The sequence below is a fragment of the Heptranchias perlo genome, chromosome 14 (genome assembly GCF_035084215.1).
Source record: "Heptranchias perlo isolate sHepPer1 chromosome 14, sHepPer1.hap1, whole genome shotgun sequence".
NCBI classification, from domain to species: Eukaryota; Metazoa; Chordata; class Chondrichthyes; order Hexanchiformes; family Hexanchidae; genus Heptranchias; species Heptranchias perlo.
In genome coordinates this window covers 59,412,750-59,439,082 of record NC_090338.1, presented here as the reverse complement: position 1 = coordinate 59,439,082, position 26,333 = coordinate 59,412,750, and the positions used below count along the sequence as shown (strand labels likewise).

Below are 26,333 nucleotides of genomic sequence, written 5' to 3'. Positions count from 1 at the left end.
GCAGTATTGATTAAGGAGAATATTGCAGTGCTGGAGAGAGAGGATGTCTTGGAGGGGTCAAGGACAGAATCTATTTGGTTAGAGTTAAGAAACAGTAGAGGTGCCATCACACTACTGTGGGTAGTCTATAGGCTACCAACTATTGGGAAGGAAATGGAGGAGCAAATTTGTAGGGAAATTACAGAGATGTGCAAGAACCATAAAGTAGTGATAATGGGGGACTTCAGTTACCCTAATATAGACTGGGATTGTAATAGTGTAAGGGGCAAAGAAGGGGGAGGAATTTTTGAAGTGTCTTCAGGTGAACTTTCTTGACCAGTTTGTTTCCGGCCCAACGAAGAAGGAGGCATTGCTGGATCTGGTTCTGTGAAATGAGATGGGTCAAGTGGAGCAAGTGTCAGTGTCATTTAGGGACCAGCGATTATAGTACCATACAGTTTGGATTAGCTATGGAAAAGGACATGGACCACTCTAAAGTAAAAATACTCAATTGGAGGAGGGACAATTTCAATAGGATGAGAACGGATCTGGCCCAGGTAAATTGGAATCAAAGATTGGCAGGTAAAACTGTAAATGGACAATGGGCGGCCTTTAAAGAGGAGATAGTGCGGGTACAGTTTAGATACATTCCCACGAGGGAGAAAGGTAGGGCAACTAAAACCAGAGCTCCCTGGATGACAGAAGAGGTAGCGATTAAGATGAAGCAGAAAAAAGGGGCATACGACAGATGTCAAGTTGATAATACAAGTGAGAACCAGGTTAAATATAGAAAGTTCAGAGCGAAGGCGAGAAAGGAAATAAGATGGGCAGAGAGAGACCTGGACAACATCTAGGGCTCATAAGTTGCAAGTAACATTCGTGCCAGGCAATGACCGTCTCCAACAAGAGAGAGTCTAACCACCTCCCCTTGACATTCAACTGTAAACAATTTTACAACACCAAGTTATAGTCCAACAATTTTATTTGAAAATCACAAGCTTTCGGAGGCTTCCTCCTCCCTCAAGTGAATGTGGAAATGAAATCCTCGAACCTTTCGCATTTATAAATCACAGAACAATACCTGGTAATTACAGATAGTCTTTCCAACTGCCCGTTGCCAAGGCAATCAAAGTGTTCCTTCATCGTCGCTGGGTCAAAATCCTGGAACTCCCTTCCTAACAGCACTGTGGAGAACCTTCACCACACAGACTGCAGCGGTTCAAGAAGGCAGCTCCCCACCACCTTCTCAAGGGCAATTAGTGATGGGCAATAAAAGCTGGCTTCGCCAGCGATGCCCACATCCCATGAACGAATAAAATAAAAAAAGAAAAAGAGGATAGCATGCCGGAAATCCCAAGAAAACTAATATTGAATCGGGGACAGGGACTCGTTAAAATTAACATAAGTAAAACAACAGTAATGAAGAAAATAATAGCACTAAAGTGTGACAAATCCCCAGGACCAGATGGTTCCCATCCCAGGATTTTAAAGGAAGTAGGTGAGCAGATTGCAGATGCCCTAACTATAATCTTTCAAAGTTCTCTAGATTCAGGAACTGTCCCTCTAGATTGGAAAATTGTAGATGTCACTCCACTTTTTAAGAAAGGAGAGGGAAATCAGGGAATTATAGACCAGTTAGTCTAACATCTGCTGTGGGGAAAATGCTGGCGTCCATAATTAAGGATAGGGTGACTGAACACCTCGAGAATTTTCAGTTAATCAGAGAGAGCCAGCATGGATTTGTGAAACGTAGGTCGTGCCTGACAAACCTGATTGAATTTTTTGAAGAGGTGACTAAAGTAGTGGACAGGGGAATGTCAATGGATGTTATTTATATGGACTTCCAGAAGGCATTTGATAAGGTCCCACATAAGAGACTGTTAGCTAAGGTAGAAGCCCATGGAATTGAGGGAAAAGTATGGACTTGGTTAGGAAGTTTGCTGAGCGAAAAGTGACAGGGAGTTGGGATAATGGGTATGTACTCGCATTGGCAGGGAGTCCCGCAGGGATCTGTCTTGGGGCCTCAATTATTCACATTATTTATGAACGACTTGGATGAAGGCATAGAAAGTCTCATATCTAAGTTTGCCATGACACAAAGATTGGTGGCATTGTAAGCAGTGTAGACGAAAACATAAAATTACAAAGCAATATTGATAGATTAGGTGAATGGGAAAATCTGTGGCAGATGGAATTCAGTGTGGACAAATGTGAGGTCATCCACTTTGGATCAAAAAAGGATAGAACAGGGTACTTTCTAAATGGTAAAAAGTTAAAAACAGTGGATGTCCATAGGGACCTATGGGTTCAGGTACATAGACCATTGAAGTGTCATGAACAGGTGCAGAAAATAATCAATAAGGCTAATGGAATGCTGGCCTTTATATCTAGAGGACTGGAGTACAAGGGGGCAGAAGTTATGCTGCAGCTATACAAAACCCTGGTTAGACCGCACCCAGAGTACTGTGAGCAGTTCTGGGCACCGCACCTTCGGAAGGACATATTGGCCTTGGAGGGAGTGCAGCGTCGGTTTACTAGAATGATACCTGGACTTCAAGGGTTAAGTTACGAGGAGAGATTACACAAATTGGGGTTGTATTCTCTGGAGTTTCGAAGGTTATGGGGTGATCTGATTGAAGTTTATAAGATATTAAGGGGAATAGATAGGGTGGATAGAGAGAAACTATTTCTGCTGGTTGGGGATTCTCGGAATAGGGGGCACAGTCTAAAAAAATTAGAGCCTGACCTTTCAGGAGTGAGATTAGAAAACATTTCTACACACAAAGGGTGGTGGAAGTTTGGAACACTTCCGCAAACGGCAATTGATACTAGCTCAATTGCTAAATTTAAATGTGAGATAGATAGCTTTTTGGCAACCAAAGGTATTAAGGGATATGGGCCGAAGGCAGGTATATGGAGTTAGATCACAGATCAGCCATGATCTTATCAAATGGCGGAGCAGGCTCGAGGGGCTGAATGGCCGACTCCTATTCCTATGTTCCTACTGGCCATAATCTTCCAAACATCCTTAGATACAGGGGTGGTGCCAGAGGACTGGAGAATTGCAAATGTTACACCCTTGTTCAAAAAAGGGTGTAAGGATATACCCAGCAAGTATAGGCCAGTCAGTTTAACCTCTGTAGTGGGGCAACTTTTAGAAACGATAATCCGGGACACCATTAACAGTCACTTGGACAAGTGTGGATTAATAATGGAAAGCCAGCATGGATTTGTTAAAGGCAAATCGTATTTAACCAACTTGATTTTTTTAATGAGGTAACAGAGAGGGTCAATGAGGGCAATGCGGTTGATGTGGTGTATATGGACTTCCAAAAGGCGTTTGATAAAGTGCCGTATAATAGACTTGTCATCAAAGTTGAAGTCCATGGAATAAAGGGGGCAGTGGCAGCATGGATATGAAATTGGCTAAGTAATAGGAAACAGTGTAGCTGTGAATGGTTATTTTTCAGACTGGAGGGAGGTATACAGTGGTGTTTGGTGTTCCTCAGGGATTGGTATTTGGACCATTGCATTTTTTTTGATATACATTAATGACTTGGACATGGGTGTACAGGGCACAATTTCAAAATTTGCAGATGACACCCAACTTGGAAGGGTAATGAACAGTGAGGAGGATAGTGATAAACTTCAAGAGGACAGACAGGCTGGTGGAATGGGCAGGCAAGTCGCAGATGAAATTTAATGCAGAAAAGTGTGAAGTGATACATTTCAGTGGGAAGAACAAGGAGAGGCAATATAAAGTAACGGGTACAATTCTAAAAGGGGTGCAGGAGCAGAGAGATCTGGGGGTATATGTGCACAAATCGTTGAAGGTGGCAGGGCAAGTTGAGAAAGCAGTTAAGAAAGCATATGGGATCCTGGGCTTTATAAATAGAGGCATAAGAGTACAAAAGCAAGGAGGATATGATGAACCTTTATAAAACACTGGTTCGGCACAACTGGACAATTGTCCAGTTCTGGACACCGCACTTTAGGATGGATGTGAAATCCTTAGAGAGGGTGCAGAAGAGATTTACGAGAATGATTCCAGAGATGAGGGACTTCAGTTACGTGGATAGACTGGAGAAGCCGAGATTGTTCTCCTTGGAACAGAGACAGTTGCGAGGAGACTTGATAGAGGTATTCAAAATCATGAAAGGTCTAGATGGAGTAGATAGAGAGAAACTGTTCCCATTGGCGGAAGGGTCAAGAACCAGAGGACATAAATTTACGGTGATTGGAAAAGAACCAAAGGTGACATGAGAGAAAACTTCTTTACACAGCGAGTGGTTGTGATCTGGAACGCACTGCCTGAAAGGGTGGTGGAGGCAGATTCAATCGTGGCATTCTAAAGGGAATTGGATAATTACTCGAAGGGAAAAAATTTGCAGGGCTACGGGGATAGGGCGGGGGAAATGAGACTAGCTGGATTGCTCTTGCATGGATTCGATGGGCCGAATGGCCTCTTTCCATGCTGTAAACATTCTACGATTCTATGATATTAATCGTCGTCAAAAGTGACATGAGCTCGTAGATCAGACAATGAAAAGAAGTGTGAATGAAATGAAAGATATTCAAGAAGCGAAGGTGAATAGCTAAGGCATCCAGAGGCGCACCCATAGAAGCACTGAGAAGATGGAAGACAGTGAAAGCCTCATCCCAAAAAAGAGAAAAAGTAATCCAGCATGAGTCTCCATCTCAAGTGAATATCTGCTCTACCCCCTGCACCAACAGACCCCACATCACCGGGATACCCCAATAAAATAAAATGGAGGTTCTAGTTAAGGTCGGCCAGAGGGCTGCACAGTGTGCAGGAAAATGATAAGAACATAAGGAATAGGAGCAGGAAGAGGCCATATGGCCCCTCAAGCCCACTCCGCCATTCAGTAAGATCATGGCTGATCTTCGACCTCAACTCCACTTTCCCACCTGATCCCCGTATCCCTCGATTCCTCTCGAGTCCAAAAAGCTATCTATCTCAGCCTTGAATAAATTCAACGACTCAGCATCCACAGCCCTCTGGGATAGAGAATTCCAAAGATTCACAACCCTTTGAGTGAAGAAATTCCTCCTATTCTCAGTGCTAAAAGGCTGACCCCTTATCCCGAGACTATGCCCCCTAGTTCTAGACTCTTCAGCCATGGGAAACAACCTCTCAGCATCTACCCCGTTAAGCTCCCTCAGAATCTTGTACAAAGTGCTAATCTGGAGCAGGCATTGAGTTTCACTGGAACAGTGTAGAAAATCATTTGTAGACAGAATGGAAGTTTGGCAAAGCAGTTACCTCAGTATGGAGGAGACAGCACTGTGAACATTGAGTACAGTATATTGGATTTGAGGAAGTACATGTAAATTGAGGTCTCACAGGAAAGGAGTGTTTGGGACCGCCATTATCAAAATGGTGACGGGCACCATTTTCCTAGTGGGCATGGGCCACTGCCCCCAATTCAATACTAATTATGTCACTCAGTCAGATCCCAGGGTAGCTTTACTTTTCATGTAGCTGTGGCATAGCATCAAGCACTCCCACGTCAGCTGACACTGATTGCCTGAAATGGAAAGTGTTCCATACCCCAACACTGAACGTCACTCACCTTGAAGAGCATCCGTAGCAACATGACAAGGATAGATACAAAATAGCATAAAAATCATGCCAGAGGTGTGGTGGGTTGCCAGTCATCAAGATCTAAGCCTTTCTAGGTCAAATGAGAACTTAATGGGGTAATGGCTAATGTTGCATCCCTGTATAATGACCAGGGTAGAAAGAAAGACCGACTTGCATTTATATAGCTCCTTTCACGACCGAAGGAAATCCCAAAGCGCTTTACAGCCAATGAAGGACTTTTGAAGTGTAGTCACTGTTGTGATGTCGAAATGCGGCAGCCAATTTGTGCACACCAAGGTCCCACAGACAGCAATGTGATAATGACCAGATAATCTGTTCTAGATATGCTGATTGAAGAGTAAACTCCCTTGCTCTTCCTGGAAATAGTGCCATGGGATCTTTTATGTCCACTTGAGAGGACAGACAGCCTCAGTTTGACCTCTCGTCAGAAAGGCGGCACCTCCGACAATACAGCGCACTCTCAATACTGCACTGAAGGAGCAAACCCGTTCGAAGCTTTGGAATCTTCACACTATGTTGGCCTTTTAGATTGATATAGAATTGTTAGCTATGACTTCAGCAGCTATAGTGTTCCCATTATAAGTATGAAGACTTACTTTGTTCTCTCGTGATGGTGTAGAGGACCTGCAGTCGGCCGCATAGCTGGTGTTGTCAGAGATGAACGCTGGCATTTTGAAGGGACAGAAATTATCCCAATGCAGCTTCCTGCAGCTCAGGTGGTTTGGTGGTTTGGTCCACCATTTTCCATGCATAAGTGATTGTCACTGCTTTATTGAAGACATGATTTGCCTTTTGCAAATCTAAAAGTCTTAACTTTTTGCCAATCTTTCTATTCTGTTTATGTTCCAAGTGAAGTGTATGTTGTGGTCAATTATAATTGTCTTTTCATAAGGATATATCGTGTGTCTTCCAAAAATATTTTTTGTTAAAAAGAAAATTTTAAATGAGCATAAGGGCACATGGATCATTGATTCTGATTCAAATGTTCTTTTTTGCCCTTTGTGAAAATGGCCATGTGGAGGACCTCAAACATCTACGGCTTGATGCTAATGAAATTTTCTATTGTGTCCTTTGATTTAACTTTTGAGTAGTTCTATTTCCTTGTATCTGTTAAATGTGTTATAAATATTAACATTTTCCAATAGTTTTTATTCAGAAGTGTTGATCAAACTGCAAGTTAAAAATATTGGTCTCTTTTAATGGTCTTTTACTTATGTACTTCAATTTTCAAATCACTGTTTCTCAATTTCAGGGAGGCAAAAATCTAATGGCGTCCAGCTCATCTGTTCCTGGATCAGAAAAGCTTCTGGGAAATGCTGCAGCATTGGGGACCTCAAAGGACCCATCCTTATCAGCAGGGCAGCAGGCAGTAGCATGTGGTACTGCTAAAGGGTAAGAAAAACCTGGTATTGTGCACAAATTCTGCATAATGTTTGTTGGTACTCTTTTTCTTTGCTCAATGTTTTAGGTTCATTTTTAATTTGGTCTGTTATTTACAATTAGAAAAACATTGCACATTTATATTTGTGTAGCTGTGCAATCCAATGTTAAGTTGCCATTTGAGAGAATCTTGTTTAGACTCAGTTCAGTAAGGTTCTTATCAAGGATACCTTGAAATAAGAGTTTTAAATTGAGGCACAGCCACAGGTGCAGGAAGTGTCACCAACTGGAGGAGCTCGAGCTCTGGGTTTCGGGGCTTGAGCAACAGCTGGCGTCACTGCAGTGCATCCACGAGACTGAGATCTATGTGGATAGCACGTTTCAGGAGGTAGTCACCCCACAGCTTAAGAAAGTGCAAGCAAAGAGGCACTGGGTGACCGACAGATAATGAGGACCAGGCAGGTACTGCAGGAGTCCCCAGAGGGCATCTCGCTCTCTAAATACTGGTGAGGGAGAGGGTTCCCCTGGGGAGTGCAGCCAGAGCCAAGACCATAGCACCATGGGTGGCTCAGCTATAGGGGGGGGGTGGGGGGGGAGGAGAAAGGTCGAGAGTGATAGTGATAGGGGATTCTATAAATCTAGGGGATTCTAGACAAGCATTTCTGCGGCCGCAGACGTGATTCCAGGATGGTAAGTTGCCTCCCAGGTGCTAGTCAAGGATGTCACTGAGCAGCTGCAGAACATTCTGGAGGGGGAGGGGGAGGGTGAACAGCCAGAGGTTGTGGTCCATATCGGTGCCAATGACATAGGTAGAAAGAGTGATGAGGTCCCGCAGGCAGATTTTAAGGAGCTAGGAAAGGAATTAAGAAGCCGGACCTCAAAGGAAGCAATCTTCAGATTACTCCCGGTGCCATGCGCTAGCGAGTATGGAAATAGGAAGATAGAGCAGAGGAATGCATGGCTGGAGAGTTGTTGCAGGAGGGAGCATTCCTGGGGCATTGGGACCGGTCCTGGGGGAGGTGGGACTTGTACAAGCTGGATGGGTTGCACCTCAACAGGGCCGGGACCAATACCCTTGCGGGGAGGGTTGCTAGTGCTGTTGGGAAGGGTTTAAACTAGCTTGGCAGGGGGATGGGAACCTGATCGTAGATTCAGAAGGGAGAGAAACAGAGCTGGAAATGGAAGGCAGAAAATTAGTGAGTGAATTTGGAAGGCACAGGAAACAAAGGTTAGAAACAAAGGAGTTGGCAGTGCTTAATGGTATATACCTCAATGCAAGGGGTGTAGTGAATAAGGCAGATGAGCTAAGGGCACAGATAGACACGTAGAAGTACAATATCTTAGCTATAACTGAAACATGGCTTAAACCGGGGCAGGAATGGTAGCTCAGGATTTTCAGACGAGATAGAGAGAGGGATAAAAAAAGGAGGGGGGTGGTGGCAATATTGGTTAAAGAAACAATTGCAGCTGAGGAGGGATGATATGTTCGAAGGTTCATCAGATGAGGCAATATGGGTTGAGCTAAAGAACAAAAAAGGGGCAGTCACACTGTTGGGAGTCTACTATACACCCCCAAAGTCAGAGGAAGATAAAAGAGCAAATATGTCGGCACATTTCTGAGAAGTGCTAAAACAATAGGGCAGTAATAGGGGATTTCAAATACCCTAATATTAACTGGGGCACAATCGGTGCAAAAGGAATCGAGTGCACAGAATTCTTAAATTACATTCAGGAGGACTTTTTTTAGCCAGTATGTAGCAAGCCCAACAAGAGGGGGGACAGTTCTGGGTTTAGTTTTAGGGAATGAAGCTAGGCAGGTGGAAGGAGTATCAGTGGGAGAGCATTTTGGTGGTAGTGATCATAATTCAGTTATATTTAACATAGTTATGGAAAAGGACAAAGATAAACAGGAGTAAAAGTTCCAAATTGGGGAAAGGCTGATTTTACTAAGCTGAGAAGTGATTTGGCAAAAGTGGACTGGAAACAGCTTCTTGAAGGTAAATCAGTGTCAGAGCAGTGTGAGGCATTCAAGGGGTTCAGAATAAACATGTTCTCACAAAGAAAAAAGGTGGGACTGCCAAATCTGGAGCCCTGTCGATGACAGAGGATACAGGGTAAGATAAGGCAAAAAAGGGAAGCTTATGTCAGACTGCAGAAAGCCTAGAGGAGTATAGAAAGCGCAGGGGTGAAATTAAAAAGGAAATTAGGAAAGCAGAGAGAGGATGAAAAAATACTAGGAAGTAAAATTAAGGAAAACCCAAAAATGTGTTCTAAATAAAGAGCAAGAGGATAACTAAGGAAAGAGTAGTGCCCATTCGAGACCAAAAAGGTAACCTATGTGTGGAGGCGGAAGATGTGGGTATGGTTCTTAATGAATACTTTGCGTCTGTCTTCACAAAAGAGGGGGAACGACGCAGAGATTGTAGTTGAGGAGGAGGAGGAGGAGGGTGAAATATTGGATGGGATAAACATAGTGAGAGAGGAAACATTAAGGGGTTTAGCGTCTTTGATAGTAGATAAATCACCAGACCCGGATGAAATGTATTCCAGGCTGTTGAGAAGCAAGGGAAGAAATAGCAGAGGCTCCAACCATCATTTTCCGATCCTCCCTGGCTACAAGCGTGGAGCCGGACGATTGGAGGACTGTCAACATCGTACCGTTGTTTTAAAAGGGGAGAAAGAGAGAGACCGAGTAATTATAGGCCAGTCAATCTAACCTCAGTGGTGGGCAAGTTATTGGAATCAATTCTGAGGGACAGCTAAATCGTCATTTAGAAAGGCACGGGTTAATCAGGACAGTCGGCATGGATTTGTTACAGGCAGGTTGAGGAGGTAACGAGGAGGGTCGATGAGGGTAACGTGTTTGGTGAACTGTACGTGGATTTTAGCAAGGCTTTTGACAAGGTCCCACATGGTAGACTGGTCAAAAAAGTAAAAGCCCATGGGATCCAAGGGATGGTGGCAAATTGGATCCAAAATTGGCTCAGTGGCAGGAAGTAAACGGTAATAATTGAGGTGTGTTTTTGCAACTGGAAGGCTGTTTCCAGTGGGGTTCCGCAACGCTCAGTACCAGGTCCCTTGATTTTTGTGGTATATATTATTGATTTGGACTTGAATGTGGGGGGCGTGATCAAGAAGTTCGCAGATGATACAAAAATTGTCCATGTGGTTGATGGTGAGGAGGAAAGCTGTAGACTGCAGGTGGGCAGAAAAGTGTCAAATGGAATTCAATCCAGAGAAGTGTGAGTTAATGCATTTCGGGAGGGCAAACGAGGCAAGGGAGTACCCAATAAATGGGAGGATACTGAGAGGTGTAGAGGAACAAAGGGACCTTGGAATGCATGTCCACAGATCCCTGAAGGTAGCAGGACAGGTAGATAAGGTAGTTAAAAAGGTATATGGGATACTTTCCTTTATTAGCCGAGGCATAGAATTTAAGAGCAGGGAGGTTATGCTGGAACTGTATAAAACATTGGTTAGGCCACAGCTTGAGTACTGCGTAAAGTTCTGGTCATCACATTACAGGAAAGACGTGATTGCACTAGAGAGGGTACAGAGGAGATTTACGAGGATGTTGCCAGGGCTGGAGAATTTTAGCTATGAGAAAAGATTGGATAGGCTGGGGTTGTTTGCTTTGAAACAAAGGAGGCTAAGGGGAGATTTAATTGAGGTATATAAAATTATGATGGGACTAGATAGAGTGGATAGGGAAGACCTATTTCCCTTAGCAGTGGGGTGAGTGACCAGGGACATAGATTTAATGCAATTGGTAGAAGGATTAGAGGGGAGCTGAGGAGAAATTGTTTCACCCAGAGAATGGTGGGCGTCTGGAACTCAGTCTGAAAGGTTGGAAGTGGCAGAAACCCTCAACTCATTTAAAAAGTACTTGGATGTGCACGGGAGGAGGAGGCTCTGCAAACATCCCCATCCTCAATGATGACGGAGTCCAGCACGTGAGTGCAAAAAGACAAGGCTGAAGCGTTTGCAACCATCTTCAGCCAGAAGTGTCGAGTGGATGATCCATCTCTGCCTCCTCCCGATATCCCCACCATCACGGAAGCCAGTCTTCAGCCAATTCGATTCACTCCACGTGATATCAAGAAACGGCTGAGTGCACTGGATACAGCAAAGGCGATGGGCCCCGACAACATCCCAGCTGTAGTGCTGAAGGCTTGAGCTCCAGAAATAGCTGCGCCTCTTGCCAAGCTGTTCCAGTACAGCTACAACACTGGCATCTGCCCGACAATGTGGAAAATTGCCCAGGTATGTCCTGTCCACAAAAAGCAGGACAAATCCAATCCAGCCAATTACCGCCCCAACAGTCTACTCTCAATCATCAGCAAAGTGATGGAAAGTGTCGTCGACAGTGCTATCAAGCGGCACTTACTCACCAATAACCTGCTCACCGATGCTCAGTTTGGGTTCCGCCAGGACCACTGCTCCAGACCTCATTACAGCCTTGGTCCAAACATGGACAAAAGAGCTGAATTCCAGAGGTGAGGTGAGAGTGACTGCCCTTGACATCAAGGCAGCATTTGACCGAGTGTGGCACCAAGGAGCCCTAGTAAAATTGAAGTCAATGGGAATCGGGGGGAAAACTCTCCAGTGGCTGGAGTCATACCGAGCACAAAGGAAGATGGTAGTGGTTGTTGGAGGCCAATCATCTCAGCCCGAGGATATTGCTGCAGGAGTTCCTCAGGGCAGTGTCCTAGGCCCAACCATCTTCAGCTGCTTCATCAATGACCTTCCCTCCATCATAAGGTCAGAAATGGGGATGTTCGCTGATGACTGCACAGTGTTCAGTTCCATTCGCAACCCCTCAGATAATGAAGCAGTCCGAGACCGCACGCAGCAAGACCTGGACAACATCCAGGCTTGGGCTCATAAGTGGCAAGTAACATTCACGCCAGATAAGTGCCAGGCAATGATCATCTCCAACAAGAGAGGGTCTAACCACCTCCCCTTGACATTCAACGGCATTACCATCGCCGAATCCCCCCACCATCGACATCCTGGGGGTCACCATTGACCAGAAACTTAACTGGACCAGCCATATAAATACTGTAGCTACGAGAGCAGTTCAAAGGCTGGGTATTCTGTGGCGAGTGACTCACCTCCTGACTCCCCAAAGCCTTTCCACCATCTACAAGGCACAAGTCAGGAGTGTGATGGAATACTCTCCACTTGCTTGGATGAGTGCAGCTCCAACAACACTCAAGAATCTCGACACCATCCAAGATAAAGCAGCCCGCTTGATTGGCACCCCATCCACCACCCTAAACATTCACTCCCTTCACCACCGGCGCACAGTGGCTGCAGTGTGTACCATCCACAGGATGCACTGCAGCAACTCGCCAAGGCTTCTTCGACAGCACCTCCCAAACCCGCGACCTCTACCACCTCGAAGGACAAGAGCAGCAGGCACATGGGAACAACACCACCTGTACGTTCCCCTCCAAGTCACGCACCATCCCGACTTGGAAATATATCGCCGTTCCTTCATTGTCGCTGGGTCAAAGTCCTGGAACTCCCTTCCTAACAGCACTGTGGGAGAACCGTCACCACACGGTCTGCAGCGGTTCAAGAAGGCGGCACACCACCACCTTCTCGAGGGCAATTAGGGATGGACAATAAATGCTGGCCTTGCCAGCGATGCCCACATCCCGTGAACGAATAAAAAAAAAGTGCCATAACCTACAGGGCTACAGACCAAGAGGTGGAAAGTGGGATTAAGCTGGATCGCTCTTTTTCGGCCGGCACGGACACGATGGGCCAAATGGCAGCCTTCTGTGCCGTAACTTTCTATGATTACCGCCTGTCCACTACTGGACAGTGAAGCATTTAATCATCCATTTCTGCTTCTGCTTCTCTTGGTTTCCCTGATTCTAGCTTCTTTTGCTGGTTGCTGTCTGTCTCTCCCACCATAGAAAGTGCTGAGCCTTTGAAGTTGGGTTTTATCTGATGGTGAAACTATCTCACATGCATCGTGTTCATGCCTCATTTCATCAGAAGTGGGGAAAAAGATGCCCTCGATAGTGAAAAATCACGGTCACTGATGGCTTTACTATTCTCCAACTCGCTGACAACACTTCACATCATTTGATGGAACCTGCCTGGTGTGTGACTTCTTGCAGTGGGTTGAAAAAGGAGCCTGAAGTGTTCAAAAACAAAATAATCTTGCCTATGTACACAACCTGTGTAGTGTAGTGATTTGGGTAAAGATAAGCAGACTGTGGCAGGAAGGGACAGAGAGTTTAATGGTAATAGTGCATCAGCAAATAAGGTAAAAGCAAGGGAAAATGGTAAAAAGTTAAAATTAAATGCTCTGTATCTGCATGCACGGAGCATTTGTAATAAGACAGATGAATTAGTGGCACAGAGATAAATGGGTTTGATCTAATGGCCATTACAGAGACATGGTTGCAAGGTGACCAAGGTTGGGAACTAAATATTCCAGGGTACATGACATTTGGAAAGACAGGCAGAATGGAAAAGGAGGGGGTGTAGCCCTGATAAAGGATGACATAAGGACAGTGGTAAGTAAGGAGGATAAGGACATACAATTGGTATGGGTGGAAATAAGAAATAACAAAGGGCAGAAAACACTGTCGGGAGTAGTTTATAGGCCCCCTAACAGTAGCTATACTGTTGGACTTAGTATTAATCAAGAAATAATCGGAGCTTGTAACAAAGGTAATGCAATAATCATGGGGGACATAAATCTTCATATAGACTGGGCAAAAAAACATTTGGCAAAGGCAGCCTGGAAGATGAGTTCTTGGAATGTATGCAAGATTGGTTCCATGATGTATTGTTCTAGGAAACTATCAGGGAACAGGTTATTTTAGATCTTGTATTGTGTAATGAGACAGGGTTAATTAGTAATCTCACAGTAAAGGATCCTCTGGGCAAGAGTGATCATGATATAGAATTTCACGTTGAATTTGCTAGTGATGTACTTAAGACTCAAACTAGAGTCTTAAATTTAAATAAAGCCGATTACATAGATATGAGGGGCGAGTTGGCTACGGTAGATTGGGAAATTAGATTAAAAGGTATGATAGTAGATAAGCAATGGCAAACATTTAAAGAAATATTTCAATATTCTCAACAAATATGCATTCCATTTGGAAATAAAAACTCCACAGGAAAAGTGATTCATCTGTGGCTAACTAAAAAAATTATGGATAGTATTAGATTAAAAGAAGAGGTCTGTAATGTTGCAAAGAACAGTAGTAAGCCTGATGGTTGGGAGAGTTTTAGAAACCAGCAAAGGATGACCAAAAAATTGATGATAAGGGAGACAATAGAATATGAAAGTAAACTAGCAAGAAATATAAAAACGGATTGTAAGAGCTTCCACAAGTATGTAAAAAGGAAGAGAGTAGCAAAAGTAAACGTTGGTCCCTTAGAGGCTGAGACAGGAGACATTACATTGGAGAATAAGAAAACAGAAAATTATAGACCAGTTAGTCTGACATCAGTCATCGGGAAAATGCTGGAATCCATTATTAAGGAAGTGGTAACAGGGCATTTAGAAAATCATAATATGATTCGGCAGAGTCAACATGGTTTTATGAAAGGGAAATCGTGTTTGACAAATTTATTAGAGTCTAATCTATATTAATGACTTAAATGACTGGACCGAGTGTATCCAAGTTTGCTGCTGATACAAAGCTAGGTGGGAAAGTAAGCTGTGAGGAGGATACAAAGAGTCTGCAAAGGAATATAGACATGTTAAGTGAGTGGGCAAGAAGGTGGTAGATGGAGTATAATGTATGGAAATGTGAGGTTATTCACTTTGGTAGGAAGAATAGAAAAGCAGAATATTTTTTAAATGGTGAGAAACTATTAAATGTTGGTGTTCAGAGAGATTTAGGTGTCCTCATACAAGAAACACAGAAAATTAGCAAGCAGGTACAGCAAGCAGTATGGAAGGCAAATGGCATGTTGGCCTTTATTGCAAGAGGGTTGGAATACAAGAGCAAGGAAGTCTTACTACAATTGTACAGAGCTTTGGTGAGACCTCACCTGAAGTACTATGTACAGTTTTGGTCTCCTTATCTAAGGAAGGATATACTTACCTTAGAGGTGGTGCAACAAAGGTTCACTCGATTGGTTCCTGGGATGAGTGGGTTGTCCTATGAGACGCGATTAAGTAGAATGGGCCTTTAATCTCTGGAGTTTAGAAGAATGAGAGGAGATCTCATTGAAACATATAATATTCTGAGGAGGCTTGACAGGGTAGATACCGAGAGGTTGTTTCCCCTGGCTGGAGAGTCTAGAACTAGGGGGCATGGTCTCAGGATAAGGAGTCGGCCATTTAAGACTGAGATGAGGAATTTCTTCACTCAGGGTTGTGAATTTTTATAATTCTGTACTCCAGAGGGCTGTGGATGCTGAGTCATTGCCTGTGTTCAGGCTGGGATAGATAGATTTTTGGACTCTAGGGGAATCAATTGATAAGCGGTCAGGCAGGAAAGTGGAGATGAGGTTGAAGATCAGCCATGATCTGATTGAATGGTGGAGCAGGCTCGAGGGGCCATATGGCCTACTCCTGCTCCTATTTCTTATGTTCTTAACGTGCTGGCAATTGTGCAAGTCCTTTTAGCAACTGATGACCTATTTTTATGCTCCTCTTTATAGTCACAACTAGAGAATTTGTGTCCCAGATACGTCCCACTAATTCTGTTTGAAGGAGGAGGGTGTGAGATAAGCTGATGAGGCAGCCCTATCAATTCTTTGCTGCAGCTTCAGTATTTGAAGCCCAATATTCATAGTGACAGGAGCTCCAGATTCAGAAAATTTAGACAAAACCAACCAAATAAGACAGGTCTTGTTTATTCTTCCTTCTGTAAATCTTGAGGTTTAAAGTTCTGAATGAGGGTGAATCATCCAGATTGCGTTGAACCACCCTTTGCTGCTCACAATCTCAATCACTTTCTGACCATGTTTCTATCACTCTGCTATTTAAATGAACAGGTAACAGTCGTTTGTGAGATGTCAACAGACCAAACTGTTACTGATGATGCAAGCCAAAAGTTACAGCTTGTGGGTAAACTGGAAAGGTTTCCTGGGTATCCTAGCCTGGCAAGCTGCCATGCAGTTAACAAAACGCATTATGCTGTCGAGGAAGCGCTACTGAGACAGAATGTACCTTTGTTTTGGACTTTGGCATGGTTTTTTCCCAAGTGCAGGGGTATGATAGTTTATTTTTTAATCTGAAAACTATTGCTGCTCAGAAACTAAATATTAAAGTTTCTCAACAGTGGAATAAAATGACCCTTTAAGACAACAGACTAGATAGTGTTTACCTATATTTAAGCAGCTTTTGATTTTATTTCAGTATCTCACAACTGTGTACCTTTTGTGAATAAGATTATTGGTTTAATAAGGGTTTTGACAAATTGAAACCCTTTTGATGAACTTTCTAACATTCTCAGAGCACCTTGTAAAAACAGTATATGTTGCAATGTTGAGATGTACCTATAGTCTGCTAATTCAATTTCAAACTTTCCTGATTAACGTGAGTACCCTTTGTTGCAATTTCAGGGAACCACTGAAGAAATGGTTTGGAGATCCTTGCCAAACTCTAAAAGAGGGAGCTTTAACTGGAGACTGTGCACTTCAAATATCAGATAAGAATCAAGTCCTTATGGAAGAGCCAAAGAGAAATGGTAATGAGGGAACAAATGGAACATTTGTCCAAGAAAGCAAATCCTTTGGATTTGGGTTTGGCAGGAATGTGACTGACGATTCTGGGACTAAAACTGGCAACAAAATCTCCATGGACTCTGGCAGCTTGTCTAATAACCTGTTTTTCCAGTGCATGCCTCAGAATGTTCCACAGAGCAACTACTTCACTGCAATTTCTGAAAGCTTATCCAATGACCCTCTAAGCTTCAATTCCTTTAAAATGGCTTCCAGTGCCACTGGTCAGAAAGGTGGTATGATGCAGGTAGTCGGACCTTCTCCTGGGCTGGATGCAGGAGGTAAACATGGACAAGATGCTGAAAGAAAGAACCCTCTTGGGCCTACTGAAGCTATGCCAACTCTAACTCCAGCTTTTCCAAGGAGTGCATCAAGCCTCCAGTTTCTTCAGTCAGTTCAACCTCCAGATCTTCTGAAGGAGGAAATGCCTACCATTCCAGCAGGGAATCCATTCCTTGGGTTTGCAGATCTAAAGGGAAATGGGGATAGTTTGCCCACTAACAGGTCACATACAAGTCTGTTCAGAAGTGACTTAATACGGCCTGCGGCCTCTGCTCCTGCATCAGTTATTGTGAAGCCTCCATTGTTGACTAACTGGAAGAAGCCTGAGAAGATGGTATCCGATGTAGGCAGCAACAAACCTGAACTTCCAAAGACTTTTTCATCCCCATTTTCCTCTTCTACTCAAAAGGCAGCTGTTTTGGGTACTGCTAGACCAGACTCCCCAGAAACCCCATTTGCTGCAACCAATATTGAGATGCCAACCTTATCCACTAGCCCAACTGGGGATCGAAATTCTGGAAACCTTGCGATCCCTATTTCTAGTTCTGTAATTCCAGACAATCCACGCCTGCGAGCTTTCTCGGGCACTCCCCTTTCTGGCAAGCAGCAACGGCCTCCGTTCGCCATCAGTCCATCTGATAATGGCCTTGATGGTTCATCCGGTCAGAAGTCTCAATTTGACCAGAGGAGATTTTCTTTGGATGAAAGGAGCTTGGGTATAAAGCAGGAGTCAGACTCTGCTTCTGACAGCGATTTCTCAGACCTGAGTGATTCTGAAGTGCATATACGATTGCAGTCAAAGACTGGTTTAAAAGGATACCTGTCTTACGTGCATGAAAGGAACGAGCCGAACGGCGAAGGGAATAAAGAACAAGTAGGGAAGGGACGGGGGCGTGGGAGAGGACGGCCTCGAGGAAGACCACCAAAAAGTGAGTTTACAGCACTGTAAATAAAAAGTAAAACCTTGAAATATTTTTAATTGGAATGAGCAGCCTGTAGTTAAATTTGTGGTTGGTGTGGTGAAGGAAGCAGGCTTGGTTTTCCTTTTTTTTTGTTATTGTTTGATCGCTAAGTAAAGAGCACCTGACAAAGTAGTGTACTGATGAGTACACAACTCTGGGACCAGCAGTTGACATTCCGTTGGGCTGTCAACTTACTTGTCCATATACTATTAAAATTTCAACTCCCTGTAAGACTGGAGAGCAGTGTTTCCTTAAGCTGCACCAGCAGACATAGACTATTGCAACCACAGGACAACTTGATTATTACTTGATGGTAAAGTGTGCATTTTAGGGAGCTCGTTGTCTCTTGTTGAATGGACCTATGCTGTGAAATGTTTGCATTTCTTTTTTTTTATGGGTGTCTTGCCATCAATACCTTTTTTGAAATCATTTTTAACAGTTAAGGTAAGCAAGAGATTATTCCAATGTAAAGTACTCTAACCTCCCTGCAAAAAAAAATGGTCATATTAGCTGGTGAGAGGAGAGAGCCTTTTGAGCTCCACTTTATCTTTGATTACCAGTATCACCAGTAGGTGTGGACTCATTAGAGATACAAATCAGGAAGTGGTGTACGTTTTCTGCTGCCTCTGGCCACTCCTGGGACCCATGAAGAGTCTGGTATCAAATGCCATCAAAGGCATGGGGTTTGTCACCTTTATATTGTCGGGGAGTACTGCGTGCCTGGTGCCAGCAGGACCTAAACAGAACAAAGGCCCCATAACTGGCATTCAAGTTTCATGCCTTGATTACCTCTTTTTTGACGTAAACTGTTCTGAGATTCTAAAACTGAGGACATCATAAGGTGGTTCTGATGACCCCCAGAGCTACTATTACTCTGCTGCTCTGGAGACCCTGAATGATGGGTTTATGCTGGGAGGGGAAAGAACTTTTTTTTTAAAAAATGAGAAATTCTGGTTTATCGGAAATGTTATTCTTTAAACACTAAATGTGGTGGCAATCTCATTCAGGGTACTGGCTGGGGTGATTTACTGAGCGTGCTAGTGCAAGGAAATTGGATTAACATGTTGAGCTGTCGCAAAAGGTTACCAAACTTGCGTTCAGCTGTATATGTTAATTCAGTACGCTTGGGTGGTCAGTCTTGGTAATCGTTTGCATCTAGCTGCATGTGAATCTCGCTGTTTTATACAAGGAGGCCCCAAATCTCAAATTTAACCCCTTTCCTTCTGGATGTGGTTTTGTTTCTGGGACGCTAGTGTTGACCCTAAATACTATTCAGTACACACTGCACCATAGAATTTTGTGGCACCTGAAGGCCAATTTGTGGCAAGAGAATGTAGATTCTGCGGCAGGTCTGTCTGCTTTTTGTGGCACATTGTGTTTCAAATGCTAATTTAGAGTGGATTAATGCTGCTACCGTTCTGAGACATAAAGCTGCAGTTATTGTTCCAGCCAGGCGAAGAACTGCTTACACTGTTGGCTTCTGCCTGGTTGGAACTGTAGCTGTTTTATTTAGGAGAGAACTTTGCTTATGCCTGTATGGGCTCTAAATTGGGCCGCGTAATGGCCATTGTGTAGGTACTACGCGGACTTCTAAGGACCCAAAATCACGTCCGGTGTACTTCTAGCGCGACTTGCGGCGGACGCCATATTGGGAAAGGCGTTTGTGCACGTGCAGATAATAAACGCCGGCGCCATGTAAAGTAGGGGAGATTATGCAGTAGATCAGTGCGTGACGCTGATTTAAAAGGACATATGCGAGTTTGGAACTCAACACTCCAGCCAACGCACTGCCTTAACCTTGGACAGCTGAACCGGTCTTAAACAGCATGGAGGACCCCTCTCCAGTGCTATTTAAAGGGTTCATGCAGGAGTTACAAGTTAGTTGCTGGATTATTGCTTCTGGCTGCTGATGCATTTGTACCTGTTTTTGGAGGTCTCCTATACTTGAATACTAAGACTAAGGGACATAGCCTAAAAATTAGAGCCAGGATTTGCAGGAGTGAAGTTAGGTAACGTTTCCATACGCAAAGGATGGTAGAAGTTTGGAACGCTGTTCTGCAAACGGCAGCTGACGCTAGCTCAATTGTTAATTTTAAATCTGACATTGATAGATTTTTATTAACCAAAGGTATCAAGGGATATGGGGCTATGGTGGTTATATGGAGTGAGGTCACAGATCAACCATGATGTCATTGAATGGCAGAACAGGTTCAAGGGGCTAAATAGTCTACTCCTGTTCCTATGTTCCTATAATAAAGCTTCAACACTCTACAGGGACTGGGCTGGCTAGCTGACAGGCAACAGCAAGGGCACTGGCGGGACAGGAATGCTGTCACCCTGAGAGGAGACAGCAGATTCGTGATCCATGGAGCCACTACCATTTGCTGCCTCCTGTTACGCGCCACCTTCTCCTGCAAGAAAGCGGAACATGTGTCGGTGAGTGTCTTGCAAGATGTTTGGGTGATGTGGCTGTCACGGCATAATAGCTGCCAGTGAGTGTGACTTGTGGGTGTGCGGCTTGCAACAGTGGTTATGTGTGAGGGTGAGAGGAAGTATCTGATTGGAAGGGTTGAGTACTGATTGAAAGAGTTTGTTGGTATGGGGGTGTAGTGCGTGAAGCAGTGGCTGCAGCTAGTGGTGTAGTTGGTAGGAGACGCTGCTTGACAGTTGACCTCATTCACCTTGACCATCAAGTAATAATCAACTTGTCCTGTGGTTGCAAAGCATTGAACTTCTTCCTGCACTGCATCCATGTTCGTGGTGCTCGGCGTCTGGCATTGACTTTGTCCCCCACTGCCTCGGGAGCATATATCTGGAGGGCCTCGCTCGCTCCCCCCCCCCCCCCCCCCCCCCCAGTGGATATAAGATGCCCCTCCTTTTGTCCGCATCTTGCACTAAGCCTCTAGTGCATCATCAGAGAATCTTGGTGCACACGCTCTCGCAGGCCCGGTACAAACTCAGATCGGCCCATTGGTGGGGTCTGGTGTGCGGATTGGAGGTTGTGGGATTTAGCAGTGCGCAATCTTTATTCAATGTTTTAAAATAACTCAACAGTTTGTATACATGGGGACGGGACCTGCATCTGTGTTTTATGTGAGCGCGGATGTCTGATCTCCGTTCAGACTCGGTGCGGACCCTTATCTTATATTTTGCAAATATCATAGTCCCGCAAACGTTGAGCAGCCCAGTTGTTGCTCATTAAAAATTCCAGAGGTCCCAGCATCACCATGTTGCACCACAGATTCATTTCCCAATTGACTTCCACCACTTGCTGTAGCCGCACTGCATCTCCCCTTTTAAGAGGTGCAGATTGCCTTTAAGTGGTGCTAGCCACTCGCGATATCTGGGCCCTCTGCTGGTGAGCAGCCACTTAACAGCACAGGTCGTGCTGGCTGGACCCAGCAATCAGGTAAATCATCAGGCAGCATGAATGTTACATTTATGGTCAGTTAGCCTTCCAATAACCAGGATAGCATTATGAAAGCCCAATTTTGCAGATGCAAATAAAATTGCAGAAAAATGGGGACCTTGATTATACCCTACTCTCCAACAAGGCCATGCAACTACACCAGTTGGAGAATGATGAAGATATGCTCCTAAGGAATAACTTTTTTGCTGATATCCAAGCTGTCCCCTTCACTTACCTTGCATTTAACAGCTCTTTTACTGAAATCTGTTTTTATTTAACAAGTCGGATATTGCCCACATCCATGGGAGAATTTTCAAAATGTGGCTGATTATAGATTGAGATTTAAAGTGTAACCTGCAGGATAGATCGAGAGGTGAATTTTTAAAGCGAGTATTTCCTTCTTTTAAAACTGTTACTACAAACAACAAAAGCATATGGCCATTTGTATTAGGGTTTTGATCACTGTTTGAAGCTGCTTGAGCTTGGCAAAAGTCACTTTTATATTTCAGTAGTGCAGCCAATTGGAGGTGCATAGGTCTTCCTTGGTCAGCTGCAGTCCACAGTAAAAACCGCTTCAGGAATCATTGGCGTGGAAACTGAAGAAAAATGGGTCTATGAATGTGCTGCAATGTTTAGAAGAATAAACATGATGAAACCAGTCTCTGTATATCAGTATGAATAATTTGAGACATGATATATGGTAAGTGTAGCATGTGTGGGAGGAACAGGTGACTTTGGACCTGTGGGTCCCAAAGCTTTCCACCGATGGTAGTTTTCCATGCCTCATGTCTGGGTCTGTTGTAGATTAATTGATAGAGATTGATTGCCATGATTAATCAACTGCATTATTGTTGTATCATGCGACTACCATGGGAGGATGGTAGAAGGCGAACTAGATGGACGTTGGTCTTTTTTTATTTTGCAATTCCCGTTTCCATTAACTGCATTGCTCTGTAGAACCCAGCATGATATACAACCAACTTGAAAGTAGAGGGGACAGAGCAATACGCTGGTGGTGTTCTTTCCAGACGGGAGGGAAATAGCTAGGCAATATAAAAGAAGTGGCTAAAAGGACAACAGTGGTGGACACTTTTTTTATTCATTCATGGCATGTAGACGTTGCTGGCAAGGCCCGCATTTATTGCCCATCCCTAATTGCTCTTGAGAAGGTGGTGGTGAGCCGCTTTCTTGAACCGCTGCAGTCCGTGTGGTGAAGGTTCCCCCACAGTGCTGTTAGGTAGGGAGTTCCAGGATTTTGACCCAGCAACGACAAAGGAACGGCGGTATATTTCCACGTCGGGATGGTGTGTGACTTGGAGGGGAACGTGTAGGTGGTGGTGTTCCCATGCATCTGTTGCCGTTCTCCTTCTAGGTGGTAGAGGTCGCGGATTTGGGAGGTGCTGTCAAAGAAACCTTGGCGAGTTGCTGCAATGCATTACACTGCAGCTACAGTAGTACGCAGATGGTACACACTGCAGCCACAGTGCGCCGGTGGTGAAGGGAGTGAATGTTTAGGGTGGTGGATGAGCTGCCAATCAAGCAGGCTGTTTTGTCCTGGGTGGTGTCGAGCCTCTAGAGTGTTATTGGAGCTGCACTCGTCCAGGCAAGTGGAGAGTATTCCATCACACTCCTGACTTGTGTCTTGTAGATGGTGGAAAGGCTTTGGGGAGTCAGGAGGTGAGTCACTTGCCACAGAATACCCAGCCTCTGACCTGCTCTTGTAGCCACAGTATTTATGTGGCTGGTCCAGTTAAGTTTCTGGTCAGTGGTGACCCCCAGAATGTTGTTGATAGGGGATTCGGTGATGGTAATGCCATTGAATGTCATGGGGAGGTGGTTAGACTCTTGTTGGAGATGGTAATTGCCTCGCACTTGTCTGGCGCGAATGTTACTTGCCACTTATCAGCCCAAGCCTGGATGTTGTCCAGGTCTTGCTGCATGTGGGCACGGATTTGTCTGAAGGTTGCTTTTCTTCCATGTATAAATTATGGTTTCTTATTCAGTTTTCTTTTTCTCCATCAGTTTCTGTTGATCAGTCAGTTTTGAAGGATGTATGTAAGGTGAGAAAGCTGAAGCAGTCTGGAGAATCCTTCCTGCAAGATGGCTCCTGTATCAATGTTGCGCCACACCTGCACAAGTGCCGAGAATGCCGCTTGGTGCGCTACCGAAAGTTTAAAGACCATGATGAATCGACAGTCTCCTGCCGCTTCTTCCACTTCAGGAAGTAAGTACACTAGTAATTAGACAGCAGTTTTAAGAGGGAGGTTGCTTTTATCACCATTGCTCTGTGATAGCACTTTTGCTTCTAGGTCATAAGACCATGGGTTCAAGCCCCACTTCAGTACTGAGGGAGTGCTGCATTGTTGTCGGTGCCATCTTTTAGATGTGAAGTTCAACCAAGCCCTGTCTGCCTATTCAAGTGGATGTAAAAGACTCTTTGGCACTATTCAAAGAAGAGCACAAGAGTTCTTCCGGATCCTGGGCTCCATTTATCCCTCACATAACATCACAAAAAGAGATTAACTTGGCCATTCATCTCATAGCTGTTCATGGGACCTTGTATGCATATTGCCTGACACATTTGCCTGCATGACAGTCACTACACTTTAAAAGTAATTCATTGGCTATGAAATGTTTTGTGACTTCCTGAGGACATGAAAGGTACGACAAAAATGCACATATTTCTCCTCCCTCACTGTTTTCAACTCCTAAGAGAAAGTTCTGCTTCCTAGAACAGTCAATACCCAATCCACTTTCTAACTGTGGCCTTGATCTGATAATGGGTTTGTGAAATCTGTGCATCAACTATCTTCATTGTTTTAATTTCTGTTTTCCATGACATCAGAAAAGCAAAGTGATATGGCCATTCTCCATCAAGTACATCAAGTAGTCAATTTGTCTGGACCTTGGTTGACAAATGAACTGTTGCAGTTGATCACATTTAGCAATTAGCAGAATTTATATTGATTTACATACCTAGAATAAACAAGATATCTGGGCGCTCTGGGTCGACATTTTTTTACATGTTACTTGGGAAATAATCTTCCCCACCCTCAAATGTTCAAATTAAATGTAGATGTATTGTACAGTGTTCTAATCTTTTTGCAGATTAGCATTTACAAGGACTGGTGTCCTACGTGTGGGAGGGTTTCTAAATCCCAGACAATGTGATGCTGAAGCCCTGAGTCTTTGGATCCCATCACGTATACCTGCTGAAGGTCTTGACCTGGAAACGTCCAAGTACATTTTGGCAAACGTTGGTGACCAATTCTGTCAGCTGGTGATGTCTGAGAAGGAAGCTATGCTTCTGGTAGAACCACACCGTAAGTTAACTTTTCTTTTAAGCAGTATGAGAGCTAATGTGCCAAAATTATTCATCCAAGTTCTAAAATGTCAAGACAGTGGATTGTGTAGCATCTCAAATCCTAGTGGGGAAGCTTTCTATAGCCCTTTACCCCTACAAGCATAGTCATAGCTGACATTTGGACAGAGAAAACAATTCTCATTCTCATAGCAGAAACCTGAATGCATGTATAAAGAATGCATTTACAATTGGGCTATAAATAACCAACAGTGGAAATTTTCTCCCCTGGTTCTTCAATTTTCTGCACCTCAGGTTCCTGTACAAGGTTATGATACTGGGCGAGCAGCTCATGAGTTCAAATCCCACCTTGGCAAATTCAATAGAATTCAATAAATCTAATAATTTATAGGCAAAAAGTGACCATGAAAGCTGATGAATTGTCATAATACCCTCGAGGGAAGGGACTTAGCACCCATATTCAGTCTGGCCTACACATGACTCCAGTCCCACTAGGTGGTTCACTTTTAATGCCCTCAGGGCACCTACAGATGTCCAAACTACTGTTGTTCACATGCCAGGATATCTCTGATTAAGAGTCAGTGAAGCAACTCACAGAACCTTTGGTGGTGTGATTCTTGATCAGGCAAAATTAGAGTAATTAGCCTTCTAGCAGTCAGTAAAGGTGATTTTGCAGGCTTACAGTGCAAAATGGAAGTGTTCTGTACACTGGTCCCATTACAGTCTGCTTGCATGGAATGTGCTAGCAATTGTACTGTATCTTTAGCTGTTCTAGTATTCTATCTTAGTTTGCAGAATCCATATTGCTGGTATCTCTATCAGTAGCTGATGGCAGAATTTGGCATAAAATAGCCTTCTTGAGCACTATCTCTTGCATAAGATTTTTTGAGTTTTGCTTGTCTCAAAGACATTATGGTGCTGAAATTCTATCTGCACTTGCGTAGATTACTGGCCTTTCGTGCATTTAGGGCTTTTGGGAAAACGATTGTCGCTGTGCCCTTTTACTGGACAAGGGATAGGAAATTAAATGGTGTAATATATATGTCTCCTGTGTTACTTTCTGGCAAGATGAGACCCATTGGGGAAAACTAGATTAAATTCTATTGGTGTAGTGGTCATTTGTTGAGCTTGGGCCTGTATGTACTCCTTTGTTTGATTCAACAGCTCAAGACATAGTGTTTTGATGCAGCTGTGCTCCATTGGCAGGAAGATGTAGGATTTTTGATATATGCTTATACATGGACATTAAAGGGGTGAGGAAGTGCATTAGCTTATCTGCTATAGACAAGATCATTAACATCCTTTTGAAAGAAGTTCACCCTCCACATACAACGTCATCCACCATTGGCCCCATTGTTTTTCCTTGATCTTGGCAATGTTTAGAGCTATTTTGTTATATGATCGAGTCTCCCATGGAATTTCTCATAGGTGGTCTTGGGTGTGGAGTTTGGTGATGTTTAAATGCCAACCTGGCCTGTACCTTTATCATAGAATGATCCACCACAGAAGGAGACCATTCGGCTCATCATGCCTGTGCCGGCTCTTTGAAAGAGCGATTCAATTAGTCCCATATCCTTGCTTTTTCCACATAGCCCTGCAATTTTTCCCCCTTCAAGTATTTATCCAATTCCCTTTTGAAAGTTATTGTTGAATCTGCTTCCA

At 43.9% G+C, this 26,333-nt stretch overlaps 1 protein-coding gene across 2 annotated transcripts in view; it reads left to right on the top strand.

Moving 5' to 3' along the window:
• kdm3b (lysine (K)-specific demethylase 3B) overlaps nucleotides 1–26,333 on the top strand; it is a 122,118-nt gene that overhangs the window by 51,010 nt on the left and 44,775 nt on the right. For both annotated transcript variants that reach the window (XM_067996476.1, XM_067996475.1), the window contains exons 9-12: nucleotides 6,858–6,997; nucleotides 16,538–17,907; nucleotides 23,372–23,573; nucleotides 24,458–24,672. In XM_067996476.1, the coding sequence (XP_067852577.1) occupies nucleotides 6,858–6,997; nucleotides 16,538–17,907; nucleotides 23,372–23,573; nucleotides 24,458–24,672 (1,927 nt within the window). The remainder of the gene's footprint in view (nucleotides 1–6,857; nucleotides 6,998–16,537; nucleotides 17,908–23,371; nucleotides 23,574–24,457; nucleotides 24,673–26,333) is intronic.